This window comes from Channa argus, chromosome 16, assembly GCF_033026475.1.
Source record: "Channa argus isolate prfri chromosome 16, Channa argus male v1.0, whole genome shotgun sequence".
NCBI classification, from domain to species: Eukaryota; Metazoa; Chordata; class Actinopteri; order Anabantiformes; family Channidae; genus Channa; species Channa argus.
In genome coordinates this window covers 14,257,116-14,274,990 of record NC_090212.1, presented here as the reverse complement: position 1 = coordinate 14,274,990, position 17,875 = coordinate 14,257,116, and the positions used below count along the sequence as shown (strand labels likewise).

The window sequence follows — 17,875 nt, the reverse complement described above, 5'->3', positions numbered from 1 at the left end:
ATTTATACATTTCAAAAAATATTTTAGACATTTGAAACCATATGAATTTGCTGAAGGTCAGACTAAAATTTGACATAAGTCCTGCACTGATGTTTTGTCTAACATTTTATACATACCCTAGATTTACATAACACTGTTGCTTTGTTTCAGTTTTGAAGATTGTTGTATGAGGACGTACAAGGGTTGAACTGTAGCTTTGTTTCTAAGTAATAGTGTCTATTCTGTATCTATTATTCTTGTTCTATATGTGTTGCCTTTTACCATTGGTGCACTGCAACTGCATTAGCACCATCCTGCATTAGGAGGCCTTGTACACAGAAGTCACTGTTTTCAAACCATGAATAGACTGTAGAGGGCTTTGTTCCAGGGACTTTTTGCTAGTCTAGCCAGGGCTATGGCTCATTCCACTGACAGCTTCTTTCTCAAGATACCAGTGTGTTCCAGCACAAGCAGAGTAGGGGCAGCTTTAAAATAGACCTGTAATCATAGACCCAGGCACAGAAAAGTGTTAGACATCCCCTCAGACAACAGCACTACTAACAATGTAGAAAATTAAACCTGCAAACTGTTTGTATATTTACCTTGGAAATTGGTGGCCTTGCTACCAAGATGGTAAACCTTTCTCTAATTGATTGGAATAGATTAGAATCATTTCAGCCATTCTAGCACAAAAGTGTAACTTGTTTAACAACAAAAATGTAGTTTTTAGTTTCTGCCTGTTCTTTTTGGAATCAACATTGGTTGTAATCAATAGATGATGACATATGTAGCGTCATTTATATAGTTTTTCAGAATAGATACAGTATGCTCTATCCCTAGAGAGCATTTCAGTATTGCAGGACCATTAGGTAAGCCAGACTTTGTTGACCAGCAGTTTGCTCATTACGATTTACTAGAATCTTAATGGCACCCAGATGGCTTTGAAGTCCTGTCTATTGTGATCATGCCTTCAAAATTTGAAGCATCCTTGTTTGCTCTCCCTGTATGAACCTGGGCAGGTGCCAGCCCCTGCTTCTCAGATGTATTTTGTGCCATGCTAACGAGATTGCCATGGCAACCATGTCTACTTAATGTTACAGTAGAGAGCCAAATGACTGCCGACTGAAGTGGTCTGCTTTTTCAGGAGATCCTAGCCCACCTGGGTGAGAGTGCCTGTAAAATGTTTCTTTGAAGAAGGGCCGAAGGGAGTCAACTGAGTATAAACATACTTTCATCTCTTAAGCTTGACTAACAGTGTGTCCATAAACAGTAATCAAAAATTTTAATATAACCCAAAATCTGTTTAGTTTGGAACACAGTTTGCCAATTTAAATTTAGAAATGTTTTCCAGTTTGTACCTGAAGTCAGATAAGTCTTGCTGCTAAAAGTCTTATCACATGATTAAAAGATAAAGAAATATATTTGAGAGAGAGAGAGAGAGGGGGAGAGAGAGAGAAGGAGGTGTTGTTTGGTAATATGTATTTCTTTGTTTTTGCTGAATGGTTGTGTATTATCTTCTGCCATATTCCGTGGTTATGGATTTTATCTCTGCTCACATGGCCCAGAATATAGATGCTTATCATCTCTTTGTCCTGTAAAAGGAAAACTTTGATAAGCATAAGTGTTGACTCAAGGCTTAAGTAGTTTGTTATAGGGTAGGGGAAGGTATAATGATATACCTTTCTCACAAAAAAGTTCAAATATTGTTTTATGCAGTTCATAATTGTTATGAACTTGTTTAGGATTGTATTTGTTTACTGCTTCATTTAACACATCTAATTATTATGCTTAATTATAGACACCTTCCATGCTTGACAACCCAGTCATTGAAATTATTACTACTTCGCTAGAAATCCTCCTAGTGCTCAGTTTTCTCTCTCAACAACCACTATGACACTATGATATTATTTCCTTGAGGAAAACCAATCCTTAGAGTGTTGATGTACAGCGCATATTTCCCTTTAGACTGCAGCACTTGTGGAGCCAAGCACAACAAGGGATTTATCCACTGGAGGAAGTGAGCATGTCCTCATCAGAGCATGAGAAAAGAGCAGTACAGGAACCTCGGCATGGCCTTCCTTTCAAGGCCAGCCCAATGGAAACAATGGGTTTTGCAGCCAGTATATAGATGGGTGCTGTGTGCTAAGTCTGTGTCTGCTGTGAAACAGATAACATGGAATTCAATGGCTAAATAGGAAATTGATTTGAGAGCCTCAAAGGTGTGTGTTGATATGTTGAATATTTACGTTGCCTTGCAAAAATATTCATACTCCTTCAAAATGTGCAAATTTTGTCATGTTACAACCCCAAATGTAAATGTATTTTATTGGGATTTTATGTCATAGACCAACACAAAGTGGTGCATAATTGTGAAGTGAAAGGAAAATGATTTTCCTTTTTTTTTTATAAATATTTGAAAAGTGTGGCGTTCATTTACATTTGCCTTTACTCTGATACCACTAACTCAAATCCAGTGGATCCAGTTGCCTTCAGAAGTCACCTAATTAATGAATAGAGTCCACATGTGTGTAATTTAATCTCACTATAAATACAGCTGTTCTGTGAAGCCCTCAGAGGTTTGTTAGAGAACATTAGTGAACAAACAGCATCATGAAGTCCAAAGAACACACCACATAGGTCAGGCATAAAGATGTGTTCAAAGCAGGGTTAGGTTATAAAAAAATATCTCAAGCTTTGAACATCTCACTGAGCACTTTCCATTTTCCGATGATAGAATTGTAAAGTGTGCGACCGAGACATGGCCAACAACCTAACCTGACATGCTGGGCAAGGAGAGCATTAATCAGGGGATGCATTTCTTCAGCAGGGACAGAGAAGCTGTTCAGAGTTGATTGCAAAGATAGAGCCTAATACGTGGCAATTTGAGAAATAAACCTGTTAGTCTGCAAAATACTTGAGACTGGGACGGAGGTTCACCTTCATTAGAATGACCCAAAGTCCAGACCTAAATCCAATTGAGAATGTGTAGCAAGTCTTGAAAATTGCTGTTCAGTCGCGCTCCATCCAATCTTGCTGAGCTTGAGCTATGTTTCAAAGAAGAATGGGCAAAGTTTGTACTCTCTAGTAAAAGTATTCATTTGGGAGCTGAATACAAATGGACGCCACACTTTTCAGAGGCTTATTTGTAAAAGCTTTTCATATGTCATTCACATACTTACTGACCTAACCCTGCAAGTAAGGAGTCAGGTCTCATTGTGAGTGTAATGTCATAATATCATTATTTAATACAAAAAAACAAACATCCTAACGACATTACCAGATGTAACTGAATGTGCAGCATTTCCTCCCAGTTTGAGCAATGCTAACCTAAAATGCATTTCACACATTTAATGTCACTTCTCCAGTGATAATGTCAAGTGATAAGTCAAAGCCTCCTATGTACAGGGGTCACACACATTGGGGGGGAAAAACGTTTTCAGCTGCTGTACAGTAGCTTGTAGGTGTACAAACCACAGATAAGTAGAGAACGTTTTGACAAAATCCAATGCGTTCAGCTTAATCTGTGTGCCTTTCACAGTGTTGAAAACTGTTGTTAAATATCATTATAAATTGAGAATTTTGGGGGTTTGTACTGTTGGTCATATAAAGGATGAAGTTTAAATACATTACCTTAGTATATCAGAACTTGTGATTTGTATTTATTGCTATTCTATTACATTTTATAGATAAAGCAGTTTTAATTTAAAAAAAAAAATCAGATTTATTAGAAATTATTCTAGTCATTGTTTCCAGCAGTATCTGATAAGTTTGAGGCAAGATTCTTAACATCTTTCTGTCATCCCAGATAATTATGTTTCTCATTGAGTTTGTACTGTAATTACTTGATACTGGATTTCTTTTTTCTTTTCTTCTCTCCTCCGAGCTATCAGTACTCAACTTACAGTATCAAGTAAGGGCAATAAACCCCATTTATACCCAATCAGTACGAGGAAAAATAGTTGTTCTGTGCTATAATCTTTTGCATGCCTTGAATGTAGAGCAGAGACAAATTGAGACAAATCTGCAAATTAGATGACCTTAGTTTATGGACTTCTACCCTTTAGCAGACTGGTTCATTACATCCAGCAGTCATCCTTTTCATGAAATTTTGTGGTTTCTACAGCTTCTATTAGCTTAGTGTGTGACCCAAGAAAGATTTGCTCAGTTACTTTATCTGTCTGTCATGGTTATGGCTTTCTTTTGGTGAATAAATTTACAATGCAGAGATTTGAAATACCTCCTAGTTTGCCTGTATTATATCTCTCTGCCTCTGAACAGACATTCAGGGCAACACTTCAAGTATTAAATGCAGCTGTTTAAATGGAACATAAACCTTTCCAATTATCTCTCCTCTCAGTTTGCCTCTTCAATCCATCACCTGATGGATGCACAATATATGACCATTGTTAGATTATTTTCTGCTATCCATTTTTGTTACTTGTTCAAAAACAATTCTAAGTTGCATAAATATAGTAATAATTAGATCTGTCAGCAGTGTAGTAAAAGAAATAAGTCACTTTGTGAAGAGAATGAGTTGTGTCCAACACTGTACATGGTAATTTAGCCATTTACTCTTTGACAGAAACAATCTAGCCAATTGATTTATGTTTAAAAAAAATAAAAAGTTGTGGTTAGTTTGTGGTTTCTTGTAGGAAATGGTATCATATACTCATGAAATTTGAAATTTCCATTGTCAACTGACCCACTTCATTCTTCCACCCACACAAAGAAGCTTTTAACTTTTGCTTAACTCTTATAATCTTAATCTTCTAACCTTTCCTGCCCATTTATCTTTATCCAAACATTGTAACTATGTAAGAAAAATAAGTGAAGTTTCAAAGTAAATTCATATTCTGGAATTTTCTTTTGGTGTTTATGATTGCTGCAATAATTTCACATGGTGTGTCGTACTGATTGTTGTTTCCACAGTCACAAATAAGAAACCATCCCACGTGTCCATCACCAAGGTCAAACAGTTCCAAGGATCTTCTGCTTTTGTAAAAAGGTCACAATGGACAGTTGACCAGCTACGACAGGTGAACGGCATTGACCCCAACAAAGTAAGTAATTTTAGTACCTTAGTGTGCTATTTATCTAGTTACCAAAGGCTTAGGAAACTTTAGGTTAACACAAGTATTGTTGACATCCAGTAAAGGAACACACTGACCTCTCTTTTATCTCTGTTTCACTGTTGTTGTTCCTAAGGATAGTCCAGAGTTTGACCTGATGTTCGATAATGCTTTTGACCAGTGGGTTGCTGGTTCAGCAGGAGAAAAGTGCACCTTTATCCAGATTCTTCACCACACCTGCCAGCGATACAACTCAATGCCAAAACCTGAGTTCGTCAACTGTCAGGCTAAACTGCTTGGCGGTAAGACAGTTAAAATGGAAAACCTAAACTGCTAACTGTGCTTTTTAAGCTTTTTTCTTCTCAGTGCTATGGCCCTGCAATGGCAAACTCATTGCTGTCTTACTGTGCTGCAAACCAGTCTGAATTTGATTATGTATGATGACAATAAGCACCTGCTGTGTATGGAAATGCATTCTTATTCTTTGTACACAGCAACTCTGCTCTGCTGAGGTGGTGTCACTATGGAGAGTCAACAAAATGCATCAGCTATGATTCAAAGTATCTCACATTAATTGGTTCATCCAGTCATTCATTGGTTTTACAGCACATAGAAATACTTAAACACTAAATAATAATTTTCCTCCTATAATGTGATGCTGACACATTTCGGTGTGTGTCTGAAGTGTGAGACTAAATAGTTTTCCTTTATAATAACTACAAATCGAGGTCAGCGTTGTAACCTTTAATTATTGTTTGACATAAATCTGAGAGTATGAGGGGGAAAACCATCACCTCTCACTTAACCTTTTACCTTTCTAAAAATGACAATTTTTTGTGTAACTTATACTTGACCAAAAGCTTATCAAACATGTCGAACCAAAACCAATTCCAAAACATTTCAAATGTGTAATATTCAAATATAAAACCACATCATTTTGTCATTTCCTTGTTGGAAATGGTCTGTCTGTTATCAAGGACGTGAGAAGTTGATGGTTTCCTCTACAATGACACCCAGCTGAATTGCACCATTCTGTGCTGCTTAATCAGATATTGATCTGTTTACCTCCAACCCTCATCTTTCAGCACAATTCAACCTGTATTATTAATCGACTTATTTATAGAAACACATCCTCAAAGTGCCTCCTGCAGGGTGTCCATCTGCCCAGCAATTATCAGAACAATGTTTTTTGGGGGGGGGGTTTGCAGCAAAAGCATTAGTTTCCTTTGCCAATTTTCAAACTTTCAACTATTACTACAAATGTAATTTTACTATTTACAAGTCATAAAATACTACTATTGATCTTACACTACATTTCAGATAAGTGACACTTTCAAAATGTGTATAAAAACATACATGTCACATTTTTTCCCCTTGTTTTGCTGTGTGGGAACCCAGTATCTACTCTGATGATAAAGCCTTGATTTTCTTTCAACATTCTGTTACTTTGTTCTGACCTTCCTCCTACTCTAACAAACATGTCCATATTTATCTTGCTTAAACTGACCCTAGTGTATACTATAGATGTGTTATGTGTAGGTGGAAAGTTGTGGTATCTCATAGACCACTGAACTTAGGGGTTATTGTAGTAGGATGGATTATGGTGTACAAATGGTTGCATAGCCACACTGTACGCCTACAGTAGAAAATGAAACGAGAGGCCCTGTAGCTTTGCTTCAATTACACAAAATATAATAGTCATATACTGTATGATTTAAAAAAAAAAACATAGTACAGGCCTTGTTAAAACTGCCTGTGACATAAATGAATTTACACAAAAAATGCTTGTTCAATACAAATATGCTATCCGAAGCAGAATGTGCAGATTTGTAGAATCCTGTCTTGAGTGAGCTATTGTCACCATGCTGTAAGTCCATCTGGCCAATTATCTGTTTGACTGCTCACACTCTGTGTGTAAAGAAAACTGTGAGGGGAAAAAAAATGAGAAAAATGAGAAAATTGACAGTTCACCCGTCCACACTGGCAGGAGTAACACAGATGATGTCAGGCTGCTGCCAGCTCTGTCCACTCCAGTTTAAGTCTCACACCAGTGCAAAACAAAAATCATGACGCTGCTCAGGTGTGGGACCATAACTGTGGGAGACACTATCTGCACAAAGGTCTGTGCCATTGGTGACAGCCATATAAGATATTTAAATCGCACAAATATGGTAAACACATAAAGAAGCCAGACCATTGGGGGGGAAAAAAAAGTTTTATTAAGCATATCTGTAATACAACTATGTACTGCTGTTTTATTTAGCAAGAAAAGTCTCTGGAGGTATTGATCCCCAATATTTCTAGTGGAGATTTTTAGGCTGATCATAACATTGTCTTTGGTGCAGCAGCTTATTATGTTGCAGTGTTTTCCATTAATGTCTAGTCTGCATAATTAAACTTGAAGTCTTTTCTTGTTAATAATATAATAATATACAGCAGACAAGATTAACATTTAATCATAGGATTGTATCACCCTGAGTTCGTAATGTAAAATTGGGTAGGAAGACTATTAAATACATTATCCTATAATAATTTCTCTAAATAATAAATAAAAACTCATTACATTCATATCAGACGAAAGATACTTTAGTGTTTTTTTCGTAAACCACTATGGCAGGGGAAATGATACAGCCAAGTTTTAGACTTGTATCAGAATTTATATGGGGTAGATTACCAGGCCCATCTTTGATCCTAGATGGGGCATGCAATTGTTCTAGAAATAAAGGCAGCTAATTTGCTAATTGCCTTGTCATCGGTGCCAAGTTGCACTGCTGCCCACACTGTTATACCCTATTGTAGTCCAATTCCCACCTGAACTTTTCTATCTCACTGGCGTTTGTTCATGTCTCGAATCTAAACACAGTTTTAAGCCTGTGAGATAAGTGGATGTTTTTAAGCCCTCATCATTAGGGAAACTTTTCCTTCTACTTTGCTCTAAATGTTCTATGTAAATTATCATTCTCTGGGAGTGTTTGGTCAGACTCATCTTGTGAAATGTGACCGAGCAACTTTCATAAATGTAGGCTGGGTTCAAATTAAAATTTTTACTAATGTACCATTGTTCCCTAACATGCCAATTTTAAGTGTTCGTTTATTTAACAAATACATTTTTTAAAATTTATAAATAACACCCATTTTGTTCTTTAATATTCCAAAAATTAGTCACCACCTCCCTGGCTAATTTCAAAACTAATTTTGTTTTTTTTAAACATCTGATTATGACTTTCAACATTTTTTATATCACAGAAGACCAAGCTGTAAATTCAGTCATTTTCCAATGCGAGGTCTTTATGAACAGAATGAGGAAAGCATTTGTTGCACACCATGGTCATCTGCTAAGACAAGGTAAGCCATTGGTATGCAATGCTACAGTACTTGGAATAAACCACCTACTAAAAAAATGTCAATAAAGTTCAATAAAAATTATTGCGCTAAGCCTAACTTATATTGATTTCCATAAGTAGTACTTGCTTTGAATTATTTCCATCTACATTATGGCGAGCAAATGGGAGTATATGGCAGATGAGTCCCTCCATGTCTTGAAATAATATTTTCTTTTTTTATCTTTTTCTGTGCTGTCATTTGTAGGTTTATAAGGTAGCTAATACTTATCATTTATATGCAAAGCTATATTGTACAATGATCATAAGGTTAAAAATTTGCACAATGTATTTTTTATCATTGTGGGTGTTGAACATGCTGAAAGGTTTTTAAAATTGATATCCAAATGTAATGTGAATTAGGTTCCCTGTCCTCGTCCCTTACTGTCAGACTGTGTATTATTACTGTTAAGACATAAATCACATTTTGATGTGTAAGAGCATTACAGTGATAGTGCTTCTTCTCTAATGATTTCCTTAGTATGATGCACTTCTGTATAGCTTTTCACAGAATAACCAAGGTTATAATGATGGAAATTACAGCTGTTTAATACATTGCGTGATATCGACATTCATCTGCTGATTAAAGCCACCTTCAGTAGGTTGTTCGTGAATACCTAGTAGCTATTTTTTTGTCTGTGTCAGCACAGCTCTGTGGTACATTTAGAACAAAATGTTCCATAGTTGAATCAATTAGTTTCTTTTAATACCTTGCATTTTTAACCAGCATGACAGTGACCAAAGGCCAACTGAGCAAGCAAGGTCATGGCTTTTCCCCTCATGAAAAAATGTCAAGGACAGAGAGATGTGCTTGCTCTTCTGAGTGGTTACCAAAGGGTTGAAAGAGCTATTAACGTGCCACACAATCACAATTTATATGTAAATACTGTATAATGTATCTTTGTAATGCATAAATATACTGAATGTCGTATACATTAATGACTTGCCTTGAGATTACACCTCAACATTTACATTTAGTTGTTTAGCAGACACTTTAAATCCAAAGCGACTTACAAGTGAGGTAAAAAGCAACCAAAAATCTAAGTCGAGGAGAAAACACTAAAGTGAAGTCCTGTCAGAAAAGTGTTTACATTTCATGAGATGCAAATGGAAAAAAGAGCAGAACGGAAGTTTTTTTTTTTTTTTTTTTTTTTTAAATTAGTTTTAAGTGCATCGGAGCAGTGATTCAGTTTACACATTTTACATTAGACTGGGCTCTCAATTTATTTGCTAGTTTGTGTAGAATGAATAAGACTGATTGGTGAGTGAGTGTATGATATGGTAAATGGTCTGCACTTATATAGCGCTTTTCTACCTATCGGCACTCAAAGCACTTTACACTGCTTCTTATTCACCCATTCACACTCACAATCAAACACACACTCATACACTGGTGAGCTGAGGGAGCTGCTATGCAGCTGGCCAACACTCACCGGGACCAACTAAGTTGGGGTTCAGTGTCTTGCTCAAGGACATTTCGACATGTGACCAGAGGAGCCGGGATTGAACCAACAACTGTGAGATTGGTGGACAACCGCTCTACCTTCCTGCGCCACAGTCGTGGTGTTTATGGTGGTAGTGGAAAAATAGGGAACAATGCCATATACATATACAGCCATATACAGTCTGAAAATGTTTGGGGTCATTAAAGTACGATAGGAGCTAGAGCTTAACTGTATTAGGAATAACTGCAGAAAGAATGTGTAAGTGCTTGGATAAAAGGGTTTTGGAAAATAGCTTTGTGTCAGGAGTGCCGGGAGTCGGTGGGCTTCTTTTTAAACCAGATTTAACTTCATTATACTGCTGCAATAATCTCAAGATTTGCATCAATTCAATTGCAGCTGAGGTCTATTTTACAAAAGGAGCAGCAATGCTGTGTCTTTAAGACCCTGTGATGATTACATTGACCAATTCCTGTTTCATCTAAATCTTTTTGTATATCAATATTTTATGCATTTCCTTATGAAAATGTAAAGTAGCAGCATTGTTTTCTAAAGAATTACTGCTTAGTTTATTGTAAACTTTATTATTGTTGCTACAGCAACACTTCTGTTATCTGGAGTGGGTGAAAACAGTTATCACAAAAATTCAATTATGATACAAAATTTAAAATTTAGCACAAATTGATATATATTTTTGCAAGTGACTATATTAGTGTAAATAGCACCGCTAAATATTTTACATTTTTCTTATACTCTTGTTATTAACATTATTTTCGTGTTTGTGTATGCCCTTTCTGTGAATTGTGTTTATAGTACAGTACATAAATTTGCTGTGAAAAAACTGATTAAATAGCATATATAAGTATGCAGCAAAACAAATAAAGTGAAGGTTTAAGTTGAAAATAACTGTTTACTGTCTACTTCAGAGTCAAGAGGCTCTGAATATGTAGAAAAATCTATGAAAAAAGATCGAGATTGCATACAGAAATCTAGAATGTGTCTTGTTTCTTTGGAATAACAGCAGCTTAAACCTCTGGAGTGCAATCTAGGTAATAAGGAGAATGTCTTTTATGCGCAGATAAGTATGTGTTTACTGATAAGTGAAATTGCCTGAAATTATTGCAAGAGACTTTTTCCTTTCGACACCCACACTATTATACCTTACAACCTTATCCCTGCACAGTAATGTCATGGTCATGTGTGCTTGCAGAATGGAAAATATGAAAGGCATCGTAGCATAGGAGGTTTGCATGAATCTTTTTTTTTTTAAGTGTGTTTATTCTCAAAATTAACCATCCACTCCATCTAGACCCAGTGCTTAGGGAGTGAGTGAATTGACAGCATATCAGAAATAGGAGGGGTTGACTTGGAATGATCTTTCTCCTTCCTTGTTATGTTTGTTATGCTCAAACTTTCTATTTTGCATAAAATGTACAGCCAGAAAACAACGTGCCTTATTGTTCTAGGTCCATTGTTAAGACGCAATGGGGTATAGCAACAAAATTCCTCCTGCATTGTTGAGAGAGGCGTGTCATGGATGTGCTGGGTTTGGCCTGGTAGTGTAGGCTGTTCTCACAACAATTTAAGCTGACAAAAGATTGAGTAAAAGCTCCGTTTTTTTTCAGTTTAACATTATTGTAATAACAGGAGAAACTTAAAATTCTTGTTGCATGAAAATTTGGACTGAATTGTTTTCACTGAAGCTGAAAGTAACACAACATAACTGCTGTCCCCACCGAAATTGTGATGGTTGATCAGCTCCCACTTTAAGTTAAGACACACTAAGACTCACATTTTGGCTCACATTAATAGCACCACATAACATAATCTACTCCTACACATGTTTCATTCTGCTCCTGATAATGCAGCCCCTTCATAAGCTCTCCAGAATGTCTCTACCCTACCTTTTCTGTAATTCTATTCTCCACTGGGGGAGCCCACGCTGTGGCCTGCTACTGATCGCTGAAAATAAGGAGGAAAGACACCAGAGACATAGAAATAGCATGCAGAGAAATAAAGGAACATGTTTTCAGCATTATGTGGAGATAATGGGAGTACTGCTCCCAAGGCTACCCTGGAGGAGGAGGGGATTTAGGGGAATCTATCTAAAGGTTAAAGAGTCTTATCCTTTCTAGTGAAGGCCAAAATCCCCAAAGAGATTTTTTTTTTCCCCCAGACAGAAGCAAAGCAGAACTGAATTTTAGACTATGTAATCCTCATTTGTGAAGTACTGTGTGATTTTTGCTTGAACTTGTCTTTGCAAGTACAACATGGTTGCAAATGCAAAAAGTAAATACTACATTGACATTATCCCTTAATTAATGTTAAATGCTAAATAATGTGAGAGATGAATTACTATACAATTCAAATTCTTAATTCAAAATTGTAATGTTCCAGTTGTGTTTCGTATGTGCAGCCTTGTATACCAACTCTTTTTGTGAGCCTAGGTGTTGGCATGAACATCTGTAGGTCCGTTTATGTATGAGTGGCACAGTTGTCTATAGAAATTGCTTTGACTTTATTAGGTCAGCTTTTTTGAAGTCTACTTTTGGGATGTCAGAGAAGCCACTGCAGTAGTGCGGTCCCAATTATCTGTCACTTATTCTACCTTCCTTGGTGCCATGGGACATACATTCACTATATTGCAGTTTCCTGTGGAAAAGAAAAAATTACATTCAGGCTTGTTAAATCTTAATACAGTCAGTAAAATTCAAGCTTTATCTTGAACCAATACTTCTACTCTAAATCATTTAATGCATATGTGAGGATACAGACCGTGGACCATTGAATCGAGCTTGACTTCTCACTGGATGCTGTGCTTTACTTTATTTTTCCACTTCTAAAATTCATGTATACAAGCAGGCAGTTTAGTTTTGAATCATTGGTTACTGTGTGTTTGGCCCTCCTGGAGTGGGCTGAGGTGGTAACCAATAACCTGAAGAGATTAAATGATTCAAATATCTCTGTATTTCCAGGCATAATATTGTGCTTCCTGCCTTCTTTTCTTATTTATCCATTTTATGTCATGAAACCTGCAATGGCACTCTATTGTAATTAGAGATGACTTGTTAAGAACTTGCCACGGTAGACCCTCAATTTTTTTGCCCAACCAAATTTAGTTCTTACCAGGATTAAAAATTGCAGATATTTTCCCAAACTGGCATACTGCCTTTGAATATAGCTATATAAATCGCTGGGAGTTGCTGCTTTGCCTACAAAAGAACTAAAACAGAAGATTGCTGTTCCTGGTGGGGTTGTTAGCATAGTGCATAACAGCAGCACTCTCGACATGTGGTCGATTAATGGCTTGTCAAAGAAAACATCTGCACGAACTGCCACAGCTATCTGAAGATGTGTTCCCTGTCTATATCGACTGTTTGGTCTCCAGGGCTTCCCATGCAGACTAGCACAAATCCTGTCTTTATTATGCTTTAGTTTATAAAAGAAGAGTCAGTTTACAGAGCTGGCATCACAAATTCAAAAATCAAAATAGGTCGAAATGTCAAAAGGAATTACATGCTGTCCTAAAGGAAGAGACATTAATCTGATGATGCATGCGCTGCATACTTTCAAATTTAAAAAGGTTAATTTCACTGGATCTTCCCTTAAAGTAAGTCTTTGCTTTAAAGAAAACTCATTACTTTCCGACGTAGCACCTGACGCAATCACTATCGTTAACAATTACTCAGGGTCCATTTGTAGCATGTTTATTTAATGTCATAGGTTTATTTGGTATAACTGGTCCCCTTCACTCTGTTCACTGAAGTATTCCCTCTTCCTTTCCTTTTTGTCCTTTCCTCCTCTTTTGTGTTCTACTTCTGTTCTTCGGCTTTTGTCTCTGTCCTGCTTCCTCACTCTCATCAATATCTACAGGTAACAGCATTCTACACTCAGCTGCAGACAGTGTGACGAGTGCCGTACAGAAGGCCAGCCAAGCTCTGAATGAGCGCGGTGAGCGATTAGGTCGGGCTGAGGAGAGGACTGCAGACATGATGAACAGTGCTGAACAGTTTGCTGTCACTGCACACAAGGTGAGGCAATATGTTACACGATACATTACAATGCAGCAAGATGGGTTTATTGAATGCATTTTATTGCAGTGCATTGAAATTCCATCTTATAAAATATAAAATGTCAAAGTATTTAGAAGTAAATATTGGTTCAGCTAAAATATCAAAAATGTTTCTTAAACCTGAGGGTGTTTGTAAGAGCTGCTTCGTTGAGACTTTAGCCTGTCAGCAGTGGTGCTCTGCTCTGAGAAGATAATTACCCCCCCCCCCCAACTCTTCCCTCATTAACTTTTTTGTAGTTCTCAATAGGGTGTTCCCTCACCCTCCATCTAATCTCTCTTGTTTGTCAGGGAAACAATTTGCATGTTATTTAATGAGGCTATTAACATTATACTTTTTTTTTCAAACTGAAAAAAACAAACTCTGTATTGTAGCAAGTGTACCTTACTGTGATTATTATAACTTTTTAATAGCACACAGTAAATCCCACTGATAGACAAATGGCTGCTAAAGCAAGATGCCATTAGCTTGAATACTAGAGCCATCCACTACCCACTGAAATCACTAGATGATGCATAATGCCACAGCAGCGATGGTGAGCTCATTGAATGGCATTTCAAGGATCTTGCATTGCCCTGTTACTGTTCACAGATGAGTTTCCCCACTGTGACGAACTACAAAACTGTGATAAGAACAGAAAAATATCAAGGCTATGGTAGTTTCAGGAGAAAATCGGTGTAGAACCCCCCGTGAGGAATCATTTGTCTGTCTTTCATTTCACTTGCTTGCATTAGTGTTTTCTTTTTAACTAAATTGTAGCTGTACAGTTAGATAAACTAGGCAATCTTGCCAAAAATAACAAAACAGCCAGCATTCTAGCCATTAATATTTTTTTATTTATTATTGTGAAGGTTTTGAATTCATCTGCATGCGTTATCAGTGGATCTCTGAACACGTTGCCTTAAATAATAGCCAAATCCATTGCTGTGCATCTGCTGCACCATGAGAGGGTCACCTTGGTCCTTTTTCTGTCTGTTCACTTTAGCAACCCTATTCTTACACCCCATTGAGCCACTGCTTAGTTTTAATGAAGACCAGTCATTTCTGTGTGCTGCTCTACTGCCCCCTTTTGTTCAATTTGTAGATTTTATTCTCAACCTGTAATAAAACACTCCATACTATACAGGGTGAGGGTGTGTGTGTGTCTGACAACCTAAAATCTCCACCCTATAGTTTGCAGTAGATTTGTGACCCTGGTCATTTCTCTAACGAGCCTCTAGCCAGATCCATTATGGCCCTTGTTAATGAGATAAATGAAGCTCCTTTATCACTACCTGAATAAAATACGCCAGGGTATGGTCTTAACAAGGATTCTCTAACAGCATTTTCTCCTTAGTCAAAGAAAAACTGTCGGTTCTGTATCTCACATTCGCTGTCCTTCATTTAATTCATTACAGTGTTCTCACTGCACTTTGAACATAGACTATTGCATGTTGTTTGTAGCTAACTAGTATTTTGCTGGTTGCCACTGCCTTGAGTTTCTCATGGTATTTCTTCAAAAAAAACCCCACCCTAATTTTTTTTACAGCTTGCCATGAAGCACAAGTGTTAAACCACTGCCAAAACCAAGTGGGGCTGGGAGGGGGGAGTCACCATTTGCCCGTCGCTGTATAGAAGAAGGATTGCAGATTTTATTATTTTAAACATTTTTAATATGATTTCAATTTGCTAACAATGTTAACGTTTTAACTTGTTGGTTTGTTGTATTCTGGTGCATCTTGTGATGTAACATGTCAAGCAGAGGGAAGGAAGCGCTAAACAAAACCGAAAGTCAGAATGTTTCATGCTTCTGTTTGCCAAAACAAGTTACAAACCACAGCAATAACTGTATGTCATAACCCTGCTCACCCAAAACCTTTTTCCTCTTCACATTCTTAGTCACTAATGTGAGTGGACACATGCAGACAAGTCATCAGCAATCACTCCAAGACAAGGAAAAGCTTGTCCCACAGGTTATTAATTGTAATAGTGTTAATAAGCACTACAGTGATTACGCAGTCTGAGTGAATTTAAAGGGAAAGAGAAAACCACATCTGTACATAACAAAACAGCATTAGTCAAAATATTTTAAGCCTATTATTTCATAAGCCGCAAGGGAGCAAGTGGTCAGTTGACATATCATACTACACACATATTACAATGCTTAAATATTGAAGTTCTCTCCTAAACTCGGACATTCAATATCAACCAAAACAAAATGGAATACAGTTGCCAATGTTTTTGTAAGTGTACTTAAAGAACTTTGTTTTAAGTATAGGATTTTTCATTACAGTATTTTTTTGACCTGGACATTTAAGTAAACCAACATCTGGATTGTAAAAATCCAAACATGTAATTCTTCTAGTACATTTCTCAGTGTCTCTAGAGCCTATTGTCCCTCGAATGTGGGATGTACAGAAATTACTCTTACTGTTTTTCCACTTTGAACATTTAGTAGCCATACCTTGTGCTCTTTGTATACTTTGATCTAATCATTAAAACAATGTGTATACTGATAAGCAGCAGCAGCATCCACAGCAGCATGAAGTAGTTCTTTTTGTCAGTGCTTCATACTGACATGTAACTTTTGCTTTCTCACTGGCAACATTCCACCTTCACAATCAAGCTGCATTTGATTCATTTTTAAAAATGCATAATTCATAGTTACAGTGTACTTACAACTTTATTTGCACAGTTCATAATGACAAGTTTCATTCCAGTTGCCAAGCTCTAGGTGTGCTTTTGTTCCTTTAACACTTTGGATGTGTTTTGTTTTAATAAAAAAAAAACAAATACAATTAATTTATCTTATTCTCAGTGTCCGTTTTATAACCGGTTTAAACAGTTCAGTCTAGTAAAAGAATCAAACATTTGCGCGTGTGTATTTTACATGCATTGAATTTCCATACTAATCAATAGTAAGCTCCAGAAAGCCTGTCGTGGTTGTCATTTTCTCTCTGATGTGCTCCGTTTCAGTTTGTTTAATCCCTCTTCATCTCACATTGATCTCATCTCCTCGATATTGCAAGATGTGAAATAATCTACGGTCACAATAAAATGATTTATTAGTGCCTTTCTCTGTTGTCTCATCTCTACAAATCAGTGTTAATGTTCTTGCTTTATGTAGCAAACAAGGGAAACAACCTCAGAATATTGGTGAAGACAAGTTTCTTTTTCGTACAAATAATTTACTTTATACCATGTTTACACTACAGGAGAGTTATGTAAATGTCAGTAAGATGGTGAACATCATTCTTGCATTTTCATACCTTCATTTTACTTCTATCTTTATTCTACTGTAATTTGTTCTGGTTGTGACTATATTTTCATAATTTAATTAAAAAATTCAGTTACTGTTACATTATGGTGAATGTTTTTATACTTCAGTTTTGTCAAACATAGAGAATTGTGTACATTCCTAACAGAAATAAACATTAAACATGTTCACGTTGTGCAAATTGTTTCAGCAGTACTCACAATAAATAAGTGTGTGTGGGGGGTTGAATGGAGTGTATGAAGACATGTGAGGGTACAGTATGGCACATGTACTGTACCACGGTCTACAATACAGACTGCCCCCATGTGGTGTAAGTTAAAAACATTGTGCATTCCAAATATAGAACCAGCCAAAAGAAATGATCTCACATTACTTACTTAAGTTGCAGTGCTCTAACTCAGTTATGCACAAAGAATATTAAACAATAGCTTTATTACTGTACTGTTTGTCTGCCAATGGCTTTAAAGTGGATTCAGGCCATTTTGTTGCTCTTTTAAAGGCAAGGGACCGGCTGAGGTCATGTAAATTATATATTATTATGTTTCTCTTTCTTTAATTTAACTTTAAAACTTATTGATCCTACAAATCACATAAGGCTACTCAGCATAGAGTTTAATGTAACTGCTCTACCTTAGACTCATCCAACATAATGATCTAAAAGTAAGCTCCAAAGGTAGCT

The 17,875-nt window shown here is 36.7% G+C and overlaps 1 protein-coding gene across 2 annotated transcripts in view; it reads left to right on the top strand.

The window, feature by feature from the left end:
- stxbp6 (syntaxin binding protein 6 (amisyn)) overlaps nt 1-17,363 on the top strand; it is a 46,979-nt gene extending 29,616 nt beyond the window's left edge. Inside the window, exons 3-7 of one of the 2 annotated variants that reach the window (XM_067479334.1) lie at nt 4,909-5,039; nt 5,185-5,350; nt 8,295-8,393; nt 13,744-13,901; nt 15,469-17,363. In XM_067479334.1, the coding sequence (XP_067335435.1) occupies nt 4,909-5,039; nt 5,185-5,350; nt 8,295-8,393; nt 13,744-13,901; nt 15,469-15,492 (578 nt within the window). In that variant the 3' untranslated portion in view covers nt 15,493-17,363. The remainder of the gene's footprint in view (nt 1-4,908; nt 5,040-5,184; nt 5,351-8,294; nt 8,394-13,743; nt 13,902-15,468) is intronic. The other variant, XM_067479335.1, reaches the window with a different exon arrangement.
- Nucleotides 17,364-17,875: the final 512 nt, after the last annotated feature.